At 43.3% G+C, this 17,602-nt stretch overlaps 1 protein-coding gene and 1 long non-coding RNA gene across 3 annotated transcripts in view; one reads left to right on the top strand and one right to left on the bottom strand.

Moving 5' to 3' along the window:
* LOC310770367 overlaps positions 1-17,602 on the bottom strand; it is a 193,056-nt gene that overhangs the window by 13,003 nt on the left and 162,451 nt on the right. The window lies entirely within an intron of this gene.
* The window catches only part of KIT (KIT proto-oncogene, receptor tyrosine kinase), an 80,144-nt gene that overhangs the window by 47,482 nt on the left and 15,060 nt on the right, over positions 1-17,602 (top strand). For both annotated transcript variants that reach the window (XR_014551949.1, XM_083630204.1), the window contains exons 8-13: positions 7,943-8,057; positions 13,535-13,725; positions 13,905-14,011; positions 14,113-14,239; positions 15,677-15,781; positions 16,707-16,817. Coding sequence is in view for 1 of the 2 variants with exons in the window: in XM_083630204.1 (XP_083486330.1) it covers positions 7,943-8,057; positions 13,535-13,725; positions 13,905-14,011; positions 14,113-14,239; positions 15,677-15,781; positions 16,707-16,817 (756 nt within the window). In the remaining variant the exon portion in view is untranslated. The remainder of the gene's footprint in view (positions 1-7,942; positions 8,058-13,534; positions 13,726-13,904; positions 14,012-14,112; positions 14,240-15,676; positions 15,782-16,706; positions 16,818-17,602) is intronic.

Below are 17,602 nucleotides of genomic sequence, written 5' to 3'. Positions count from 1 at the left end.
TAATGTTAGCAAATATGCCAATCTCTGCATATACAATATAACTCTATAAAACATTTGAATCACATTCCCCTCTCTCAAAGAATTCTGGGCACTGTAGTTAGTCAAGTGTTGCTGGGAATTGTAACTTTGTGAGGGCTAAACTACAGTGCCCAGAATTATTTGAGATAAATGCTTGAGTTTAACAGATATAGTGTGTAGGCAGATTAAAAGTCTCAGAAATGGTATGGTTGCATAGTGTTCAACTAAATTCAGGTAGGTAGCCGTGTTGGTCTGACACTGTCAAAATAAATTAAAAAAATTGTCCAGTAGCACCTTAGAGACTTAAGTTTGTTCTGGGTATAAGCTTTCGTGTGCATGCACACTTCTTCAGATACACTGAAACAGAAGTCACCAAGAGTAGACCCATTGAAATGAGTGGACCTAACTTAGTCACGTTTCCTTAATTTCAGCGGGTCTATTCGGAGTACATCTTAGCTGAATACCACCCTACTGTCTGTTCTCAGTCGGCAAGACTTACATGGTCTAAAAGGTTTTTGTAGGTTGCAGCTGTCTCTCTCCCCTGTGCAGCTGCCTTGCTTCTTCTGACTGACAGGGTTTTAGAATCAACGTGTAAATTAAGGAAGGATTACTTGGTGCACTTGTATCATAGCCAGTTTCAGAGTGCACACAGCCCATATACACATATTTAGTGTTCATTATCACCTTTGTACCCCAGGCTCCAACCAAGGACTGGATTATATCATTTTGACTTCAGTCTTGTGGGGGAGGTTAGTGGTTCTCAAACTTTTTTTCCTCTGGGCCACACTTTCAGAATAAAAATTTGCTCGCACCATGCCATTTTTTAAAAAAATATTGAAATACTTTGGGGAGAGGGGAGAAACAACTAGCTGTGTTTGATTTATAACAAAGAACTGTTGTATGATATGGTCATGGGACATCCAGAAAGTATAAAACAATGCAGATACATAAGAACATGAATCATTCCAAAAATATAATGATAAACAAGCTTCTTACACGTGTACCTTAAGTATATATGTAAGCTCGATGAGAGGCGTGAGCTTGCTTTTGCTAGGTAATCTCATTTATATTAGGTCTAATTTGAGACAAGCAAACTCTCATCTTCTCATGAGCACAAAGAAGCCTTTCTGTTTTCTGATCTTTCATATTGAATCTTCCTGTCACATTTGCCCTCCTTTCCTGCCATGCCAGGGTGGTGTGCCACAGCCTTTGAGAACCACTGGTCTAAGACATAGCGAGTACCCCACCATTATTAGAAATCTACATGGGTGAGCAGATTTTTGAATATTACTGCTAGCCCAAGTCCTAGAATCCCCTCCTGGTCCTTGTCCTCCTCCTCTTCCTCTTGCTTTTCTTCCTCTTCTGATGACATCATCATCAAATATAGCGAAAGGGATGTAATGAAACATCGATCCAAACATGGACCAGTGCTAGCAAGTGTGGGCAGAGATTAAATTAATACAGTTTAGTTTTGCTTGGTAAGTAGAATGTGTGTAAAATTGCATAGAAATAATTAAAAATGGTTGCCAAGTACTTACAAATATTTTTCTACCAATATTATTTTTATTATTTAGCATTATCTGACATTTTCAGAAGGTAAAATTATTTGGTTTCCCAAAAGCAGTTTATGTGCTTCTTCATCAAACATAGACTTACCAAGCTAAATGTTGTCCAGTCACAAAAATAAAAGCAGATTTGAATTCCTCACGCTCAAAAACATGTTTTTAAGACCCCTCGCTGAAGAAATCTGCAAAAACTAAGTTTCACCCTCTAAAATGACACTCCCTACTCTCACAGCCTCATTCTGGGAGCATTTTTTTAAAAAAAATTTTTTACAGGGACTGTCTTGATTCACTCCACTGTTTTTAATTATCCCCAATATCAGGAAAAAAACAACAATGAGGCTAATGGCTATGTATTGCTCACTGCTTCAGCTGCAACAAATTAATTATTGAACATTTCATTAAGCTGTTTTGCATAGTTCCATCCTCTTGTCAATAATCAGCCATAAAGCGCTTTAAATCTCTAATTTCATTAGTTTATTAAGTGCTATTGAGCTACCAGCAAGGCAGATTCCAAGCACGGTTGAAGAGAGCTTAAAGAAGTTACTTTCCTACTTTTGCATCTCCGTAGTCGTCACTTCAGCACCATTGAGTCAATTTGCGTTACTTTTATTGCCAGTTTCCTTCTCCCTCCTAATTACTAGAGGCAAATAAATATTTAAGATTGCACGGTGGCAATATGTACGTTCTCACCATTGCACTCTGGAGAGGAATTTGTCACCCACAGGCCCAGAGCTATGCACTGCGGGGCTGACAACTTCGGTGTGTACATTGGATAGAAAGACTGGATGTGCCATTGCCACTCCAGTTTGCAGCATACAGAGAGGCACATTAGTTGGTGTAGAAGGTTGCACCAGAAGCTTCTGCTGCTCCCATGTGACAGCTAGGAGCAACCAGTGGAGAGGGTGGGTGGAGTGGACCAGGCCTCCTGGCAGGGCCATCACCACAGCAGAGCATTTCAGGGTGGTGTTAAGGTGTGGACGATGCAGCCGAACCAATCCAATACTCCCGTCATTGCACCCAAACCTTGCCATCCCCCTTGCACCCACACCATCTCAGTATGTGGCAGTGATGTCACTGCTAGGAGACCAGGTTTGTGGTGCTGCCCCTCTGGAAAATAGCTACTCTATCTGCCCAATGTGGAAATGTTCAAGCAGGGTTACACCTGACGCTGGACCCACTGGACATGAAGTTGCATGTCTTGTTTAGCGGATGCCATCTTGGGATAGAGTCATTATATATGTCTCTCTCCAGCCAGCCCATGCTCAGTATCCGTCCACCCACCCTTGGGTGACAGTATAGGATTTTTTTTATTTTTTACTTTTTGGTCTGCCAACTATGTTGGCACTGGAGGAATTAAGGTTTTTTGCTTCTTGTGCATTGTTAACCCAGCTTAGACTTTCGGCAGCATTGGTACGGGATGCTGATTAATTAGAACAGAGGGACGACTTTTTTTTGCAGTGGGTACAATTGCTAACAGCAACATTATCCTGCTTATCAATAAATAAGAGATGCTAATATTGTTTTACTCGCTTAGGGGTATTAACAGAACCACACAATTCCTATGCTTAAAATATTTATTTACCCAAAGTGGTTGACGAAGGATTAAAATGGCTTTTATGGCTCGACAAGTGGATGCAAAACTATGAAAGACTAAAACAATTAGCTGGTTTTGTTTAATAAAGTTGTAGACCTGGTTTAACCCACTGATGAGTGTCTGGTCCCCTTATGTCGTTCGTGCTCGCATCACGAATAGAAGCCGTGGCCAAACCTTATATGTAGCTCAGAAATGAGCAGAGGCAGGAACAGAGTTCACCCCAGCGTTCTCTGAGTCAACACAAAAGCAACTGGAGATACTGGCCAAAGTCTCTTGAGTTTGGTTGGCCTTGGAAACTGATTTCAGGGGCATATAAAAGCCCGCCTCAAAGGAGAGGTGACCTTTGCAATTCCAGCGGAACTCATTTCAACAAATCCTGAACTCATTTCGTCCTCCAGTTTGTTTACATACCCAGGAACGAATCAAGAGACTGAAAATGAATTGAGTAATCTTAAACAAAACTCCCTTGGCTCATCTCTTTCACCCCAGGACCAACAAATCTGAAGGGGTGGCTCTTCAATAAGTAATTTTAATGAGGCATTAAAAAATGTATTCTAAACTTAGGAACAGACTTTTCATCCTGAAAATACATCCAGTTCTGTAATTATTTGAAATCCATATTTGCTGCCAAAAGCCCAATGAATAAACAGTTGAAATGGTTTCCCGGGAATATATTTGCAGAACACCCATTAACTTTGGTGACAGTTCCACAGACAGGAGAGCCAAACAGAACTTGGCCCTCAGTCCTTATGCAGATAGGTACATTCATTATGTATCAAGTAATGGCTGCAGCTGCTTTTGGGTAGAATGGTATCTGAAAGTGGACTGTGTTGCAGTCAGTGACTTGTTCAGTCGTACTTGGATCCTGGTGGTAGGAATGGAGGACATAAAACTAATTTTAAAACAGGCACACACTGCGTGTGTGAAACACAGCAGACCTCAACATAGTAGTAAAACATGCAGTTCCAGTGGCCTCCTTCAATCCATATATATTCTGTCTTAACTGACTTGGCATCTCAGATGTCTGTGTGCATGTTATCTTACCAAGGCTAGTTGCAAATGAAAAAGAAGTAGTGAAGGGAGTACCTAGGTTTTGAGTTTGTTTAGTCCCATCGATGAAAACAGGTCTCACGTCAGTTTCAAGCCAAGTACCCTGGCATAACTGAATCAAGGAGTCATAGCCTTAAGGCGTATCTGCATCAGCTTTTCATTGGAACTAAGGAGCAAACTGGATGAGATGCTATGCATGCAATTAGCAATATTTCAGTGGCTTTTTAAAAGGTAAATAGGAGGGTGGGTAGCATGATCCAGATTGGGATCCGGGGGGAGAGGGTGGCTTTAATCTGTTGTAATCTCAGGGGTGTGGAGCAAAATATACATTAGGGGGCTTAGTTTGGTCAGAATCGAGTATACACTTCCAGAGTTAATTCTAGATACATTACTTCTGGTACTGAGTATACACTTAGAGTTAACACTACAGTGGTACCTCGGGTTACATACGCTTCATGTTACATACGCCTCAGGTTACAGAATCCGCTAACCCAGAAATAGTACTTCAGGTTAAGAACTTTGCTTCAGGATGAGAACAGAAATCATGCTCCGGCAGTGCGGCAGCAGCAGGAGGCCCCATTAGCTAAAGTGGTGCTTCAGGTTAAGAACAGTTTCAGGTTAAGAACGGACCTCTGGAATGAATTAAGTACTTAACCCGAGGTACCACTGTAAATACATTACTTCTGATAAATAAGCCAGGGCCGTTAAAATTTGTGTCCCAGACTTTTTACACTCATCTGCCTATGCCCTATCTGAAACCAAAGGGGTGCATTGGTTGCCAGATGTGAATTCCCCCCCCCCCAGCTCTCCTACCCCACTAAGGTTAATATCTACAAAATGCCCTCTGCTGCAGAATGCAGGAATCCCTTGGGTACAGGGTTGAGTAGGCAAAGATTAGGTATCCTGGACCCAAGCTGCCTAGGGCTTTGTACACCAGTGCATCCTGAATTTAGCCCAGTAGCTCATTGGCATTTAGAAGGCCCTGGCTGAAGTTCCCAAACCATTGTCGAGGGCAGGCAGTTTTAGATGTCGCTCTGTAAAGTTGTGTTCCCAACCCAGCATAAGATCAGGCTGCAAAATCCAGTGAACAGTCAAGTATCTTAGGCATGATGGGGGCTGTGAGGAACAGTATTCATGAATGTGATTGCTTGGGAGTTGAATAAATAAGAGAGCTCTTCTCTTGCCTGAAGCTGTTTTTCCCCCTGACGCTCCCTCTGACCAGGATGTGCATGACCGGCGAGTTCGGCACTCAATTGAGTCATGTTGCGAATCCAGCCTGGCGATTTTGCAAAAGGGTTGGTTGGTTTGCTATTTTGACTGAAGTGTTGCATGCAAATACAGAGGGGAAGAAGGATTTTCAGTTCCTGTAACATAATACATGGGGGGGGGGGTTGCAAAAGAAAAACAAATACACACAGAAGCTAAGGCCCCTCCATGCATAATCTCAAGACGTATAAATCATCCAAGTATTTAGAAGTTATACACCTGGTAAAGAGCTGACCTGTTGTGTCTCGGCTATAGTTTTAAAAATTTGTAACTTCCATGGAGGCAAGAACACTTCCTCTGAGTGTGTGCTTGGCATGCATTGGCTCAGACAGTGGCTTATGGATGAATTCATGGCCGAGAGTTGTGCTGGAGATCTCCTGGCCCATAGTGGATGCCATTAGTCTGCTGCAGCGTTTGAGCAGGCTGCTCTGCTCCTCTCAATCCTTCAAGCATTTCTGCTGCCGCAGCCTCCTTTCTCTGTCCATAATACAGTGGTACCTCGGGTTAAGTACTTAATTCATTCTGGAGGTCCATTCTTAACCTGAAACTGTTCTTAACCTGAAGCACCACTTTAGCTAATGGGGCCTCCCGCTGCTGCCGCGCCGCTGGAGCACGATTTCTGTTCTCATCCTGAAGCAAAGTTCTTAACCCGAGGTACTTTTTCTGGGTTAGTGGAGTCTGTAACCTGAAGCATATGTAACCTGAAGTGTATGTAACCCGAGGTACCGCTGTACTTCATTAATTTCATTAACCTTCCTTCAGCAGAGCAGTGGGTTGCAGTGGGTTCTCTCAGGCACATGCAGTGGTTTTTCCCCACTGAGGATGGGACTATGTTGAAGGGCCTTCTCCCTTTGGAATTGACAGAAACAGAGATTCCGGGGCCGGTAGTCCCAGTCTCTTGCCCAGTGAAGATGTTCCAACAGGGCCCAGGAAGAATCTCACTGCTACCTTAACCTTCCCTCTGGCGCCAGTAAGATTCTCAGCTTTTGAGAGGGAAAGGGAGGCAGGAGCAAAGGGCACTTTGCAAGCATCCTCTGGGCTTTCGGCGAGTATTTGAATTGAACGCTCTCAAAAAGCCGGAGCTTTTGCAAGCGTTTCTCTGAGTGCTCCCAAAGTCGAAGTCTTTGTTTTGCGCTTGAGGATTTGGAATGAGTGGGGCTGTCAAAATTGCATTGGCCTCAGTTCCTGCTAGAGCTGTCCAGGTCCTCCATTAAGTAAATCCTTACAGGATGTTATGGAAAAGTTTTGTCAAAAGTCTTTTCCTTGGTGTACCTGTTCTTCGGATGCCTTTTCAAAGACAGCTAGAACAAATGTCTGTAAATCCTATTTATTGCTGCTGTCTTCCCCATGGGCTCTGATAATAATCTTTTAAATGCAGCAGTGCTGCGATTTCTTAAATGTAATAAAAGAAAGTGTCATGTCTTGGAAAAGGAAGCAGAAGGCCACAAGCCTTAATCGACGGAGAAACTTACGTTAGGTATGTAACAGCATAGCAAGCCCGTAATCTTCATTTCACTTCATGGGATACCTCTTTGTAAAAAGCAGTTGAGCAGTTGCCCTGAAATCTCTTTAAGGTGCCTTAGCTCTACTCATGCTAAATACTGGACATAATTAGTAGTCTCAAGCATCAGCCTTTCCACCAACACCTCCGTTTCGAGTAGAAACAAGAAGTCAACCTGCGGGAAGACTATACAGTGGTACCTTGATTCTCAAACTTAATCCGTTCCAGGAGTCCATTCGACTCCCGAAACGGTTTGAAAACCAAGGCGTGGCTTCCGATTGGCTGCAGGAGATTCCTGCAGTCAAGCAGAAGCCATGTCGGACGTTCAGCTTCCAAAAAATGTTCGCAAACCGGAACACTTCTGGTTTTGCGGCGTGCAGGAGCCAATTTGTTCGGGAGCCAAGCCATTCGAGAACCAAGGTACCACTGTATAGGTTTATGAATATCAGTGGTATTTTTTCTACTTCCTGTTTTAAGTTCTTTACATTCCTGTTGAGATTGAATTGGTTGTTCCCCCCTTCTTTTTTTGCAAGATTTCTTTGTAACATATTGGCGGCAGGGGGGTGGATCTTGCAGAGAAGCAGCACCCATGGTTTCAGGACACAAAGCGGCTATAGAACACCTAGTTCTGTCCTTCGAGTGCTGTTAACTAGCAAGACTTGCTGGGGTAAACACTGCAAAATGCTTTGATGCCTGGGGAAAACGATGAGCGTTTCCAAAGATGAATATTATGGGTTTTTTTGCATGTCCAACACATGTTTACTCAGAAGTAGCACTGTGTTCAGTAGGGCATACTTGTAGGCAAAGCATTTGTCACTGCCTTGAGGGCAGATGCTTAATTCGTTGGCACACGTTGTCAACATATTTCTAGTATTTGGGCCAAAATATGAATGCACAGTCATAAACAGATCTAAGGAATGACTATATATCTGTCCGTTTTATTTTCAGCCAAACCGGAAATTGTTGCTTCAGACAGGCTTAGCAATGGCATGCTTCACTGTGTGGCTGCTGGATACCCTGCCCCCAAAATAGACTGGTATTTCTGCACAGCAGCTGAGCAAAGGTGAGTGAGCCAAATCATTTCCACCCTGCGTTTTGTCTTTGGGTTAGATCTTCAGCGCAATAAATTAATATGCTCAGAAACAAATGTTCGGATGAGTGGCGTGTTTATATGGATAGAAGGGCAAGGGCGATACAAATGATAGTATTTTTCTAATAAAACGAAATAAAGAAATGCTCTGCCTGTACGTCATGTGCTCTACAGCTCTGAATCAGCCACTGGAGAGTCGCTTGAAAAGTGAGGAATGGGTTTGATGGCTTGGTTTCCCAACCTTGCCTGCCCCCAGTGCCTAACAGAGGCTGTCAGCCAGTTGTGTTGGCACAAAAGTGTCATTGAAATTCTACTCAGTATTGATCCAGGGTAGATTCCAATGTATAGTTAGCAGAGTAACAACTTGGAATACATTGCAGGATTCCCAAAAAATAGACCAGAGGCAATTACATTTTATCCAGCAGAGCTTTACTACTACTGAAGGCAAATGAGCATAATGGTCACAAATCCAATACATTCAGGATTGGCACTGTCCATAAGAAATCCAGTTGCAGCAGACTTAAACTTACAATAACTTATAATAAGTCTAAACCTTAACACTAAGCATACTGTGTACAGAACACCACACCTGAAGGAAAAGAGATAGAAAGAGAAAGTGAAACCCAGGCTCCTTCTGGCCTTACATTTATAGTCAGCATGACCTTGACAAGTAAGAGAACCAGTTTAAGCCAGCTCTACTCAGCTTCTCTGAAAGAATAACCCAAACATCATGAACCTGCTGCTTGTTTCTTTCACACACAGAAGCTTCCAGAACCCTCTTGAAATGGGAAAGATCTCTACATATCAGATCAATACTTTCTGCACTAAGAAATGCAAACTTACAAAAAGTCCCTTTCTCCATAGGGCTGTTCAGGTGGAAACATACATAGGAGCTATTCAGATGAACTTTCCTACACACATTCTCAGGGAACACGAGAAGTGAGCAAAACCATGCCTGCTAACCCACCCCTGCTAGCAGAAGCCAGCCATGCCCGTCCAGTAGTCATGCATAGAGCTATACACAAAGACAACTATTTGTGATTTTTTTAATAATATAATTTATATTGAATTTCCATTTTTTTTTACAAATTGACTTCAAATGGAACATTTACATCGTTTCATGTACAGTGGTGCCTCGCAAGACGAAATTAATTCGTTCCGCAAGTTTTTTCTTCTTGCGAGTTTTTCGTCTTGCGAAGCACGGTTTCCCATAGGAATGCATTGAAAATCAATTAATGCGTTCCTATGGAGACCGCTTGCCAGGCTGGCGGTGTGGAGAAGGGCTTTTCTCCCCACCGCAAGCCTTCAGGACAGGTACGGGAACAGAGGGGAAGGCGCGCAGCGCTTCTCCTCTGTTCCCGGGGCTTGCGGTGGGAGGAGGGTTTTTCCTCCCCACCGCCAACATTCAGAACAGCATTCTGAATGTTGGCGGTGGGGAGGAAAAACCCTCCTCCCACCGCAAGCCCCGGGAACAGAGGAGAAGCGCTGCGCGCCTTCCCCTCTGTTCCCGTACCTGTCCTGAAGGCTTGCGGTGGGAGGAGGGCTTTCCTCCCCACCGCCAACATTCAGAATGCTGTTCTGAATGTTGGCGGTGGGGAGGAAAAACCCTCCTCCCACCGCAAGCCCCGGGAACACAGGAGAAGCGCTCCGCGCCTTCCCCTCTGTTCCCGGAGGGAACGGAGCAGCCTTCCGAAGGCTGGCGGCAGGAGGAGGTCTCTCTGCCCCACCGCCAGCCTTCGGAGGAGCCTTCCGAAGGCTGGCGGCAGGAGGAGGTCTCTCCGCCCCACCGCCAGCCTTCGGAGGAGGTCCGAGGACAGTGGGGAAGACGCGCTGTGCTTCCCCGCTGTCCTGGAGATTTCCCTATAGGCTTTCGTCTTGCGAAGGAAGCCCATAGGGACATTCGTCTTGCGAAGCGCATCGAAAAACGGAAAACCCTTTCGTCTAGCGGGTTTTTCGTCTTGCGAGGCGTTCGTCTTGCGGGGCACCACTGTATTGACTTCCCACCTATGCCTCAACAGTGTTTATGTTCAAAACCTTTTCTACTGCACTGTCTTTTAAACTCTTTATCTATTACAGAAATCTGCCTAATACAATTACTTTATCATTTTTCTCCCACTGTTCCCTATCTCGAATTCTGCTCATTGGACTGTATTTTTTCAGTATTATTTTTTTTCAAATGCTCCACAAAAGCCCTCCATTCTTCTATAAAAATTCCATCGTTTCGATCTCTTGATATTGCTGTCAGCTTTGCCTTTTCGGCATAGTCCATTATTTTTTTAAGCTATTCCCCCTTCGTTGGAACCTTCTCTTCTTTCCATTTCCGTGCATATAACATTCTAGCTTCTGTTGTCATGTACCTAAATGATTTGGTCAATTTCTTTGGCTTGTCCATCCCTATTATCCCTATGAGAAAAGCTTCTGGTCTTTGGGGGATAAAGCCCATTTAAACATCATCTTCATTTCATTATATATCATTTCCCAGAAGCCTTTAGCTTTTTTTTTTTTTTTTTACATATCCACCACAACTCTTTGCAATTGGGAGTAGTTCTCAAAGATAAGCCCTGGACATGCATTTAGGTCCCTTTCACTGCACCTATGGCCCTTGAGAAGCATGGCACATGGATTTGTCAGGAGCAGGGCTAACAGGTCTGGTTCCTCCGTGCATATTTGTGGGAAGGTTCATTGGAGTAGGTCCCATGTTTCCTTTGCCTATCGGTTGGCAACTGAGGGACCAGTCAGCATCTCTCAGCGAACTGGCTTAGGCTAGGAGGACTCCGCATTCTAACACACTCACTAACCTAAATAGCCTTACTTATGGCGGGACTTTTCTGTGGTTCGCTTCTTTCTCTTTTCTTGAAGGAGTCACTATAATTTATGACTAAACATTAAGGGCCAAACATGGACTTCAGAGGGCTTACACCCACTTGCAGCCGGGCTGTTCTTGGCCCTAATGATTTAACCCCGTAGAATGACAATTACAAAATAGCTCCCGTGTATGGCTATTATCTTTTGGATTTATCATGTAATAACACAATTTTCCAGGACACAGGGTAATTAGATTTTCATTTACACACAGTAGATTATAGGGTAAATGTGTCTTGTAAGCTTGTGGGGGGAAAGAGAATTAACTACAAAGGTAATTACCAAGTTTCTAAGAAGATTGTATGTACTTTACGTGCAGGTAGAGGATTTGCAAACAAGATTATAAAGCACTTGCTTATTTTGACAGTGTTCTAAAGACATTCTTGCTAGCAGATAATGTGTTTCCTATATGAATCATTTTTCACAAGTTATTCTTTCCTAAGTTTACTTTTGAGGTGTGCATTTTTCATCCACAGCAACGGGCAACGTTTCTCAACTCTGTATATATGCTCCATCCTAAAAAGGATTTTAAATTGTGACGTTGTAGTAGATAATGAAGAAAGAGCATTCTGCTGGCTGAAAACAACTTTTAGGACGGCCTTAGTTTTCTCTGTATCAGAAACAAAGGTTTCTGCAGAGAGCCTTCAGGCCCAGCCCAAGACATTTTGCTGCCTACAGCAAGAGACAAAACAGCTGCCCGATTCCAATCCATATATAAAGAAGCTGACTGGACAGTCAGTCAGTTTTTATTGTAGATAGCCAGAGGCCTTTGCAATGGACGACAGAGAAGAAAAGGAAACTTTCATCTTAAATCATACACATAACCTGTAGCAGTTTGCAACATGAAAAGAAATTTACAACATTAAGACTTAAGATTGGAGTGCATTCACATAGCTGGAACAGAACTTCTTGGCTGCAGGTGCAAATCTGGCTACCTGGTATGTAATATATAGATGTTCAACAGTCACCTTTTGTATGAATCGACCTGGAAGCCAATTAAGAATTGGCGATATAAATTTTCCTCTAGGCGTTGTATGCAGGGGCCAAATCAGCAGGTAGTGTTTGATGTCCTCTCCCGTTCTGCATCCATGTAGACTTTTGCAATCCATATGGGGAATTCCCCAATATCTCCCCTCTAAATATGCCAAGGGCATCTGTCGGAATCGTAGTTCTACAAAGGCCCTGCGTAGTTATGGGAAGGTCAGAGTCTCAAGGTAATGGGGCCTTGAGTGAACGGTCTTAATTTGCTCAGAGAGGAGATTTCCTAGAGAATGGTGCCTGCTGCCATCTTGGCTGAAAGTGCAACATGGCACAAAGGAAAAAATAGCCATAGGGAATTCACCACCATTTATGCTACTTTGAAATCTGACATTAAATATATTACCCTTTGGATTATTGTAATGTTTTTAATGAATTGTCATAACAGGCTGTGAGCATTTTGTTGACACACTTTGTTTTCCTGTTATATGTATTCTGAAAATTAATGAGAAGAGAAATGGGATAAGACCATGAAATCTAAAGTCATACTTTGTAGAAGATGCAAAGTAGGCTTTTAAGCAGATTTACATAATTTGGGGCATGTTGTGTTAGAGAAATATGTATATATTTGACATTAGACGCTATACATGCATTTCAGGCCTCATGTGGGTGGGGGAGACATACAAAAAATTAAAGGAAAACATTTTTTCGAGAGAGGTTTTGTTTCACCTTTTTGGAAATGCTGGAGAGAATGAGATATTTTCCCTCTTAGAATGGGCAAAGCTTTTTAAGATGAGGTTTTACTCACTCAAAATGTATAGTACATGGGAATTTCCTGGGTGTCAAAAAAGGATATTTATATATGCCTTTACTGCGGCCCGTGTTTTGTTAGTCCAAAAATGGAAAATGAGCGAGGTCCCAACTAAAGAAGAATGGCAACTTAAACTGATGGAATATGCGCAGCTTGCGGACCTAACATATAGAATAAGAGAACAAGAAGAACATAAATTTAAAGAAGTTTGGAAAACGTTTATTGAATGTATGGGGGGAGGGAATTGTGTACACTTGAGAACGTTGGCAGCATTAAGATAAATTCAACAGTGCAAACAAGTTTTGTTTGATGTAATAATGGAATACTGAATGGTTTAGTTTATGTAAAATATGCTGGGATTTATGATATGCGAAATGAATCATGGAAAGAGAAGAAGGGAAGTCGTTGACATTTTAAGGTTGTTTAAATGAATATTCTAAAGTGTAAAACAAAAAATTAATTAAAATTATATAAAAAACAAAATGTATAATACATAGATGTTAATGTTAGACAGTCTAGTACAGCATTTAGGGAATGCTAATATAAATATAAATAAGATGCATTTCTTCACCTAAAGCAGCGATGGCCAAACTTGGCCCTTCAGCTATTTTGGGACTACAACTCCCACCATCCCTAGCTAACAGGACCGGTGGTTTGGGAATTGTAGTCCCAAAACAGCTGGAGGGCCAAGTTTGGCCATCACTGACCTAAAGGGTCTGCTATTTTCCTGGCATCAACATTTTGGATATCTTCTCTCTTGTCCACCAAGTTGGCTGACCCGGTGAATTGTTTCTTCCAGGTGTTCAGATTCACCAAACATTTCACCAGTAGATGTGAAGACCAATTATAAAGATTCAGCTTTTCCTCCTTTTGGGAAGATAGTTGTTGAAAGCACCGTGGATGCCAGCATGTTCAAGAATGGCACTGTTGCATGTGAAGCTTCCAACGACATTGCCAGGAGTGCTGCTTTTTTCAACTTTGCCATTAAAGGTAACTGGCAGCCCGAGTGATATTTGAAACGGCATACTGTGTTCATGCTGTAATCTCCCTGAGACGGAGAACACACCTTTTGGCTCATACCATAAAGCACTGTGTTCCTTGATGAGTCAAGGGCCAAGTCTCTTAATGCAAAAATTTAAGCCAGGCTTCTTTTGTGTGTGTCTTTCCAGAACAAATAAGCACCCACACCCTTTTCACTCCTTTGTTAATTGGCTTTGGAGTAGCGGCAGGACTCATGTGCATCACAGTCATCATTCTTGTGTACAAATATCTGCAGGTAAGAATCATGCATGTGGCTATACCACCCACGATCTTATTTTTTTCCTTTACCTACGTTCACGGTTTTATGCACTCAACATGGTTGTATCTCTCTTCCAGAAACCAAAATATGAGGTCCAGTGGAAAGTAGTTGATGAAATAAATGGAAACAACTATGTTTACATAGATCCCACACAGCTTCCTTATGACGACAAATGGGAGTTTCCGAGAAACAGGCTAAGTTTTGGTTAGTTTACATGTATTTGACCTATAGAACTCTGTGTCAGCAGAATGACATTGTTCCTGGAAGGGGATGGGGAATGTAGGACCAGTACTTTTTAAAGAAGTCCTTTAAGGAGCTTGTGTCCTCTTCAGAGCAAGGATAGACAAGTTACCTTCTTTGCATGTAACCATGGCTTGCTGAGAACAAACAAGCGTGTGATGACTTGGAAGGGAAATCACAGTCGCTTCACTTCTCCCCTTGTCTTCCTGCTCCTGCACTACCTAAAGCTTAACTAAGTTTGGCTTAGTGTTGTGTGAGAACCTGGGCTAATAGCACGTCTCCTGCAGATGAACTACAAGTAGAAAATCAAGAGCAAATCTTGGTTACAACTCATGTTTGTTGGGAGCAAGACAAACCAAAAGCCCAGGTTTGAATGTAACACAAACCAAACCATGGCTTAGCTCTGGGTAGCATGGCAGCAGCAGGACCAAGGGAAGATTTTATTTTATTTTATTTTATTTTATTTACTCCAGGTATTTGTACATTAAGCCATTGTTTGGCTTGTTGTTATGTGCGAACCAGGCCAATATAAAACCAGTCAAGAGTTCTCCCTAGCCCACAGACTGGTCCCCCACTAGACTTGCATTGTGTTACACTGCGGCCTGTCACAAGCTGAGGAAAATGGTGGGGAACTTTCCTGGAGGAAAAGCTCTGCATTATTTGTGCCATGTTCTAAGTAACTCTGCTTCCATAATTTGTTGTTCTGTTTACAGTCACCTCCAAAGTACGTCACACATACAACTAAACCTCAGTATGCATTTTAGATGCCTGTACAGTGGTACCTCTGGTTGTGAACTTAATTCGTTCCTGAGGTCCATTCTTAACCTGAAACCATTCTTAACCTGAGGTACCACTTTAGCTAATGGGGCTTCGTGCCACTGCCACACGATTTCTGTTCTCATCCTGAGGTAAAGTTCTTAACCCAAGGTACTACTTCCAGGTTAGCAGAGTCTGTAACCCCAAGTGTTTGTAACCCGAGGTGTTTGTAACCCGAGGTACCACTGTACTTTGTTACTGTTTTTTTACCCGTAACTGTTGTCAAATAGTGAAGACATAGAGACAGGAGAGATGGAGTCAAAGAGGGAAAGGTTAAGTCAGATGTGTGGAACAAAGGGGAGCTGAGGGAAAATAAGGAACTGTAACTTTGGGCCCCAAAATATTAACAATAGTGTTGGACTTTGTGTAACAAATTTGCTGCCCCCCACCCACCCTCTACCTAGATTCATGAAATAATCGAATTAACAGCTACGCGGTGGAACACTATTTGTGGCTCTTACAATGGCCTATCCCTGCTTTAAATTTCTTTAAAAAATAGGAATTGGGTCAGGTTGCATTGCTAATCTGTTTGGTAGCAGCTCAATGTTTGGTTGTTGTTTTTTAAACACTCTGAAAATCCTTTAGGCAAGACTCTTGGAGCTGGAGCTTTTGGGAAAGTCGTTGAAGCCACTGCCTACGGTCTCTTCAAACCTGATGGAGCAATGAGAGTAGCTGTAAAGATGCTCAAACGTATGTTCCCAACACCTTCATTGAAAGTTTTACTTATTTAAAAATGTCTCTCTTGCCCTGTCATCCCAAGGGTTCCCAAAGCGACATACACACCAAAAGATGAAAACCATACCTCATCACTACACATTGCCTTCAGCCCCAAATTCCTGCATAAATTGCCAGCTTCAAATATCTGAAGAGCTGCCATGCAGGAAATATTAGGACACTAGTGCTCTGTTGTTCCAGAGGACAGAACTAGAATTGGTGGGTGGAAATTGCAGGGAAGTGGATCTCAGCTAAACGTTAGGAGGCGCTTCCTAATGGTATGAGCTGTTTGAGAGTGGAACACGGGCTGCCTTTGGAGGTAGTGGGTTCTCCTTTGTCAGAGGCATTAAGCAGAGGTTGGGCAAGCATCTGTCAGGGATGCTACAGCTGCTTCCAACATTGTAGATACTTGATTGAATGCTGGGTTGGTCTAGATGACCTGGAATCCTTTCTGGTTCTGTGATTCTAACTGGTAGAGTGTGAGCCTGGAAGCGCCTCCTTGGGAAGGAAATTCCATAATGAATCTTCAGGAACGCTCCTTCCCACACACACACCAGTAGCCATTTTCCCAACTTCAGGAGGGAGTTTGAGGTGGGGTTGCCATCCAAGGATCTCCAAAATATGGAGCACATTGTGTGACCATAAGAATGTACCCCATGTATCAGAACACTGTGACACATCAGATTAAAGAGAGTTTTTCTCCCAGTTATTGTATCCTTTACAAGTAAATGTTCCTAAGATCAGAAACCAGTGTGGCAAGCCTAGTTTTCAGCAGAGCCTTCTTGGAAGACCTGAAAGCACATTGGACCAGGAAGCAACCTGGAACACCTCGTGGTGTGTTCCTTTGCGACTCCCTTCTCCCTTTTTAAATCCGCTGAATTTCTCATCTTTCTCTCTCCAGCCAGCGCCCATTTCACTGAGAAGGAAGCCCTGATGTCCGAGCTGAAAGTCCTGAGTTACCTTGGCAACCACATTAACATTGTCAATCTACTTGGAGCTTGTACAGTTGGAGGTACAGTTTTCAACCTGTTGCTCAGTTTGGGGAGGCTTGAGGGGAAAGCTAGTAATGTTCACACACAGAGAGAGACGTCCTATTCCGACATTCAGGCATCTTGTGTGCCGGCAAACAAGTGAGAAGTGGGGAGCGGTCTGTGCCCCCAAGCCCTGCCCCATATGGCAGTTCAGAGCCCTCCATGAATTTGAGGGAGAAGGTGTGAAGCAGAGAGCCTCCTCTACCCATGGATGGTCCTCACAGGACCAAATCAGTGCTCCAAATTACACTGGGAGCCTGCCTGCTTCAGGGTATCCGTCTTAAACTTTAAACCAGGGGTTCCCAACTGGTGGATTGTGATCCCCAGGGGGTCTGCGTAACCCACCCAGGGGGCACCATTCACATAATGAAAACTACCATAGAGATAGCAAAAATTTCAAAAGTTGGGGGTCCATGGCTTGAAAAACAGGAGGTCCACGGGACTTAGCTAATTGGGATCCGCTGCTCTACACTGTGTACAGCTGACACATTGGAGGGAGCTTGGTGGAGCAGCCCATCCTTGCTACTCCTCATGTGTTTGCTTACTCTGAAGGAGATCAAACACTCCATTCTACACACAAGAGGAGGAGGCATCTGCAGGCTCAGAGGGACCCCAAGGTTTGCAGAAGTACACAAAACCCACCAAAGGAAAAACCCACAGGAGGGCAGGAAGCAACGGGCAATTTGATGACTGAGCACACTTAGTGGCCGCCGGATGTCCGTTAGGGATGAGGGGGAAAGGGAACAGAGTGTCCTGAAAGAAGGCA

The sequence above is a fragment of the Podarcis filfolensis genome, assembly GCF_964270895.1.
Source record: "Podarcis filfolensis genome assembly, chromosome: 9".
Lineage (NCBI taxonomy): Eukaryota > Metazoa > Chordata > Lepidosauria > Squamata > Lacertidae > Podarcis > Podarcis filfolensis.
Note: the sequence above shows the minus strand (reverse complement) of the source record. Positions and strands in the feature narration are given on the sequence as shown.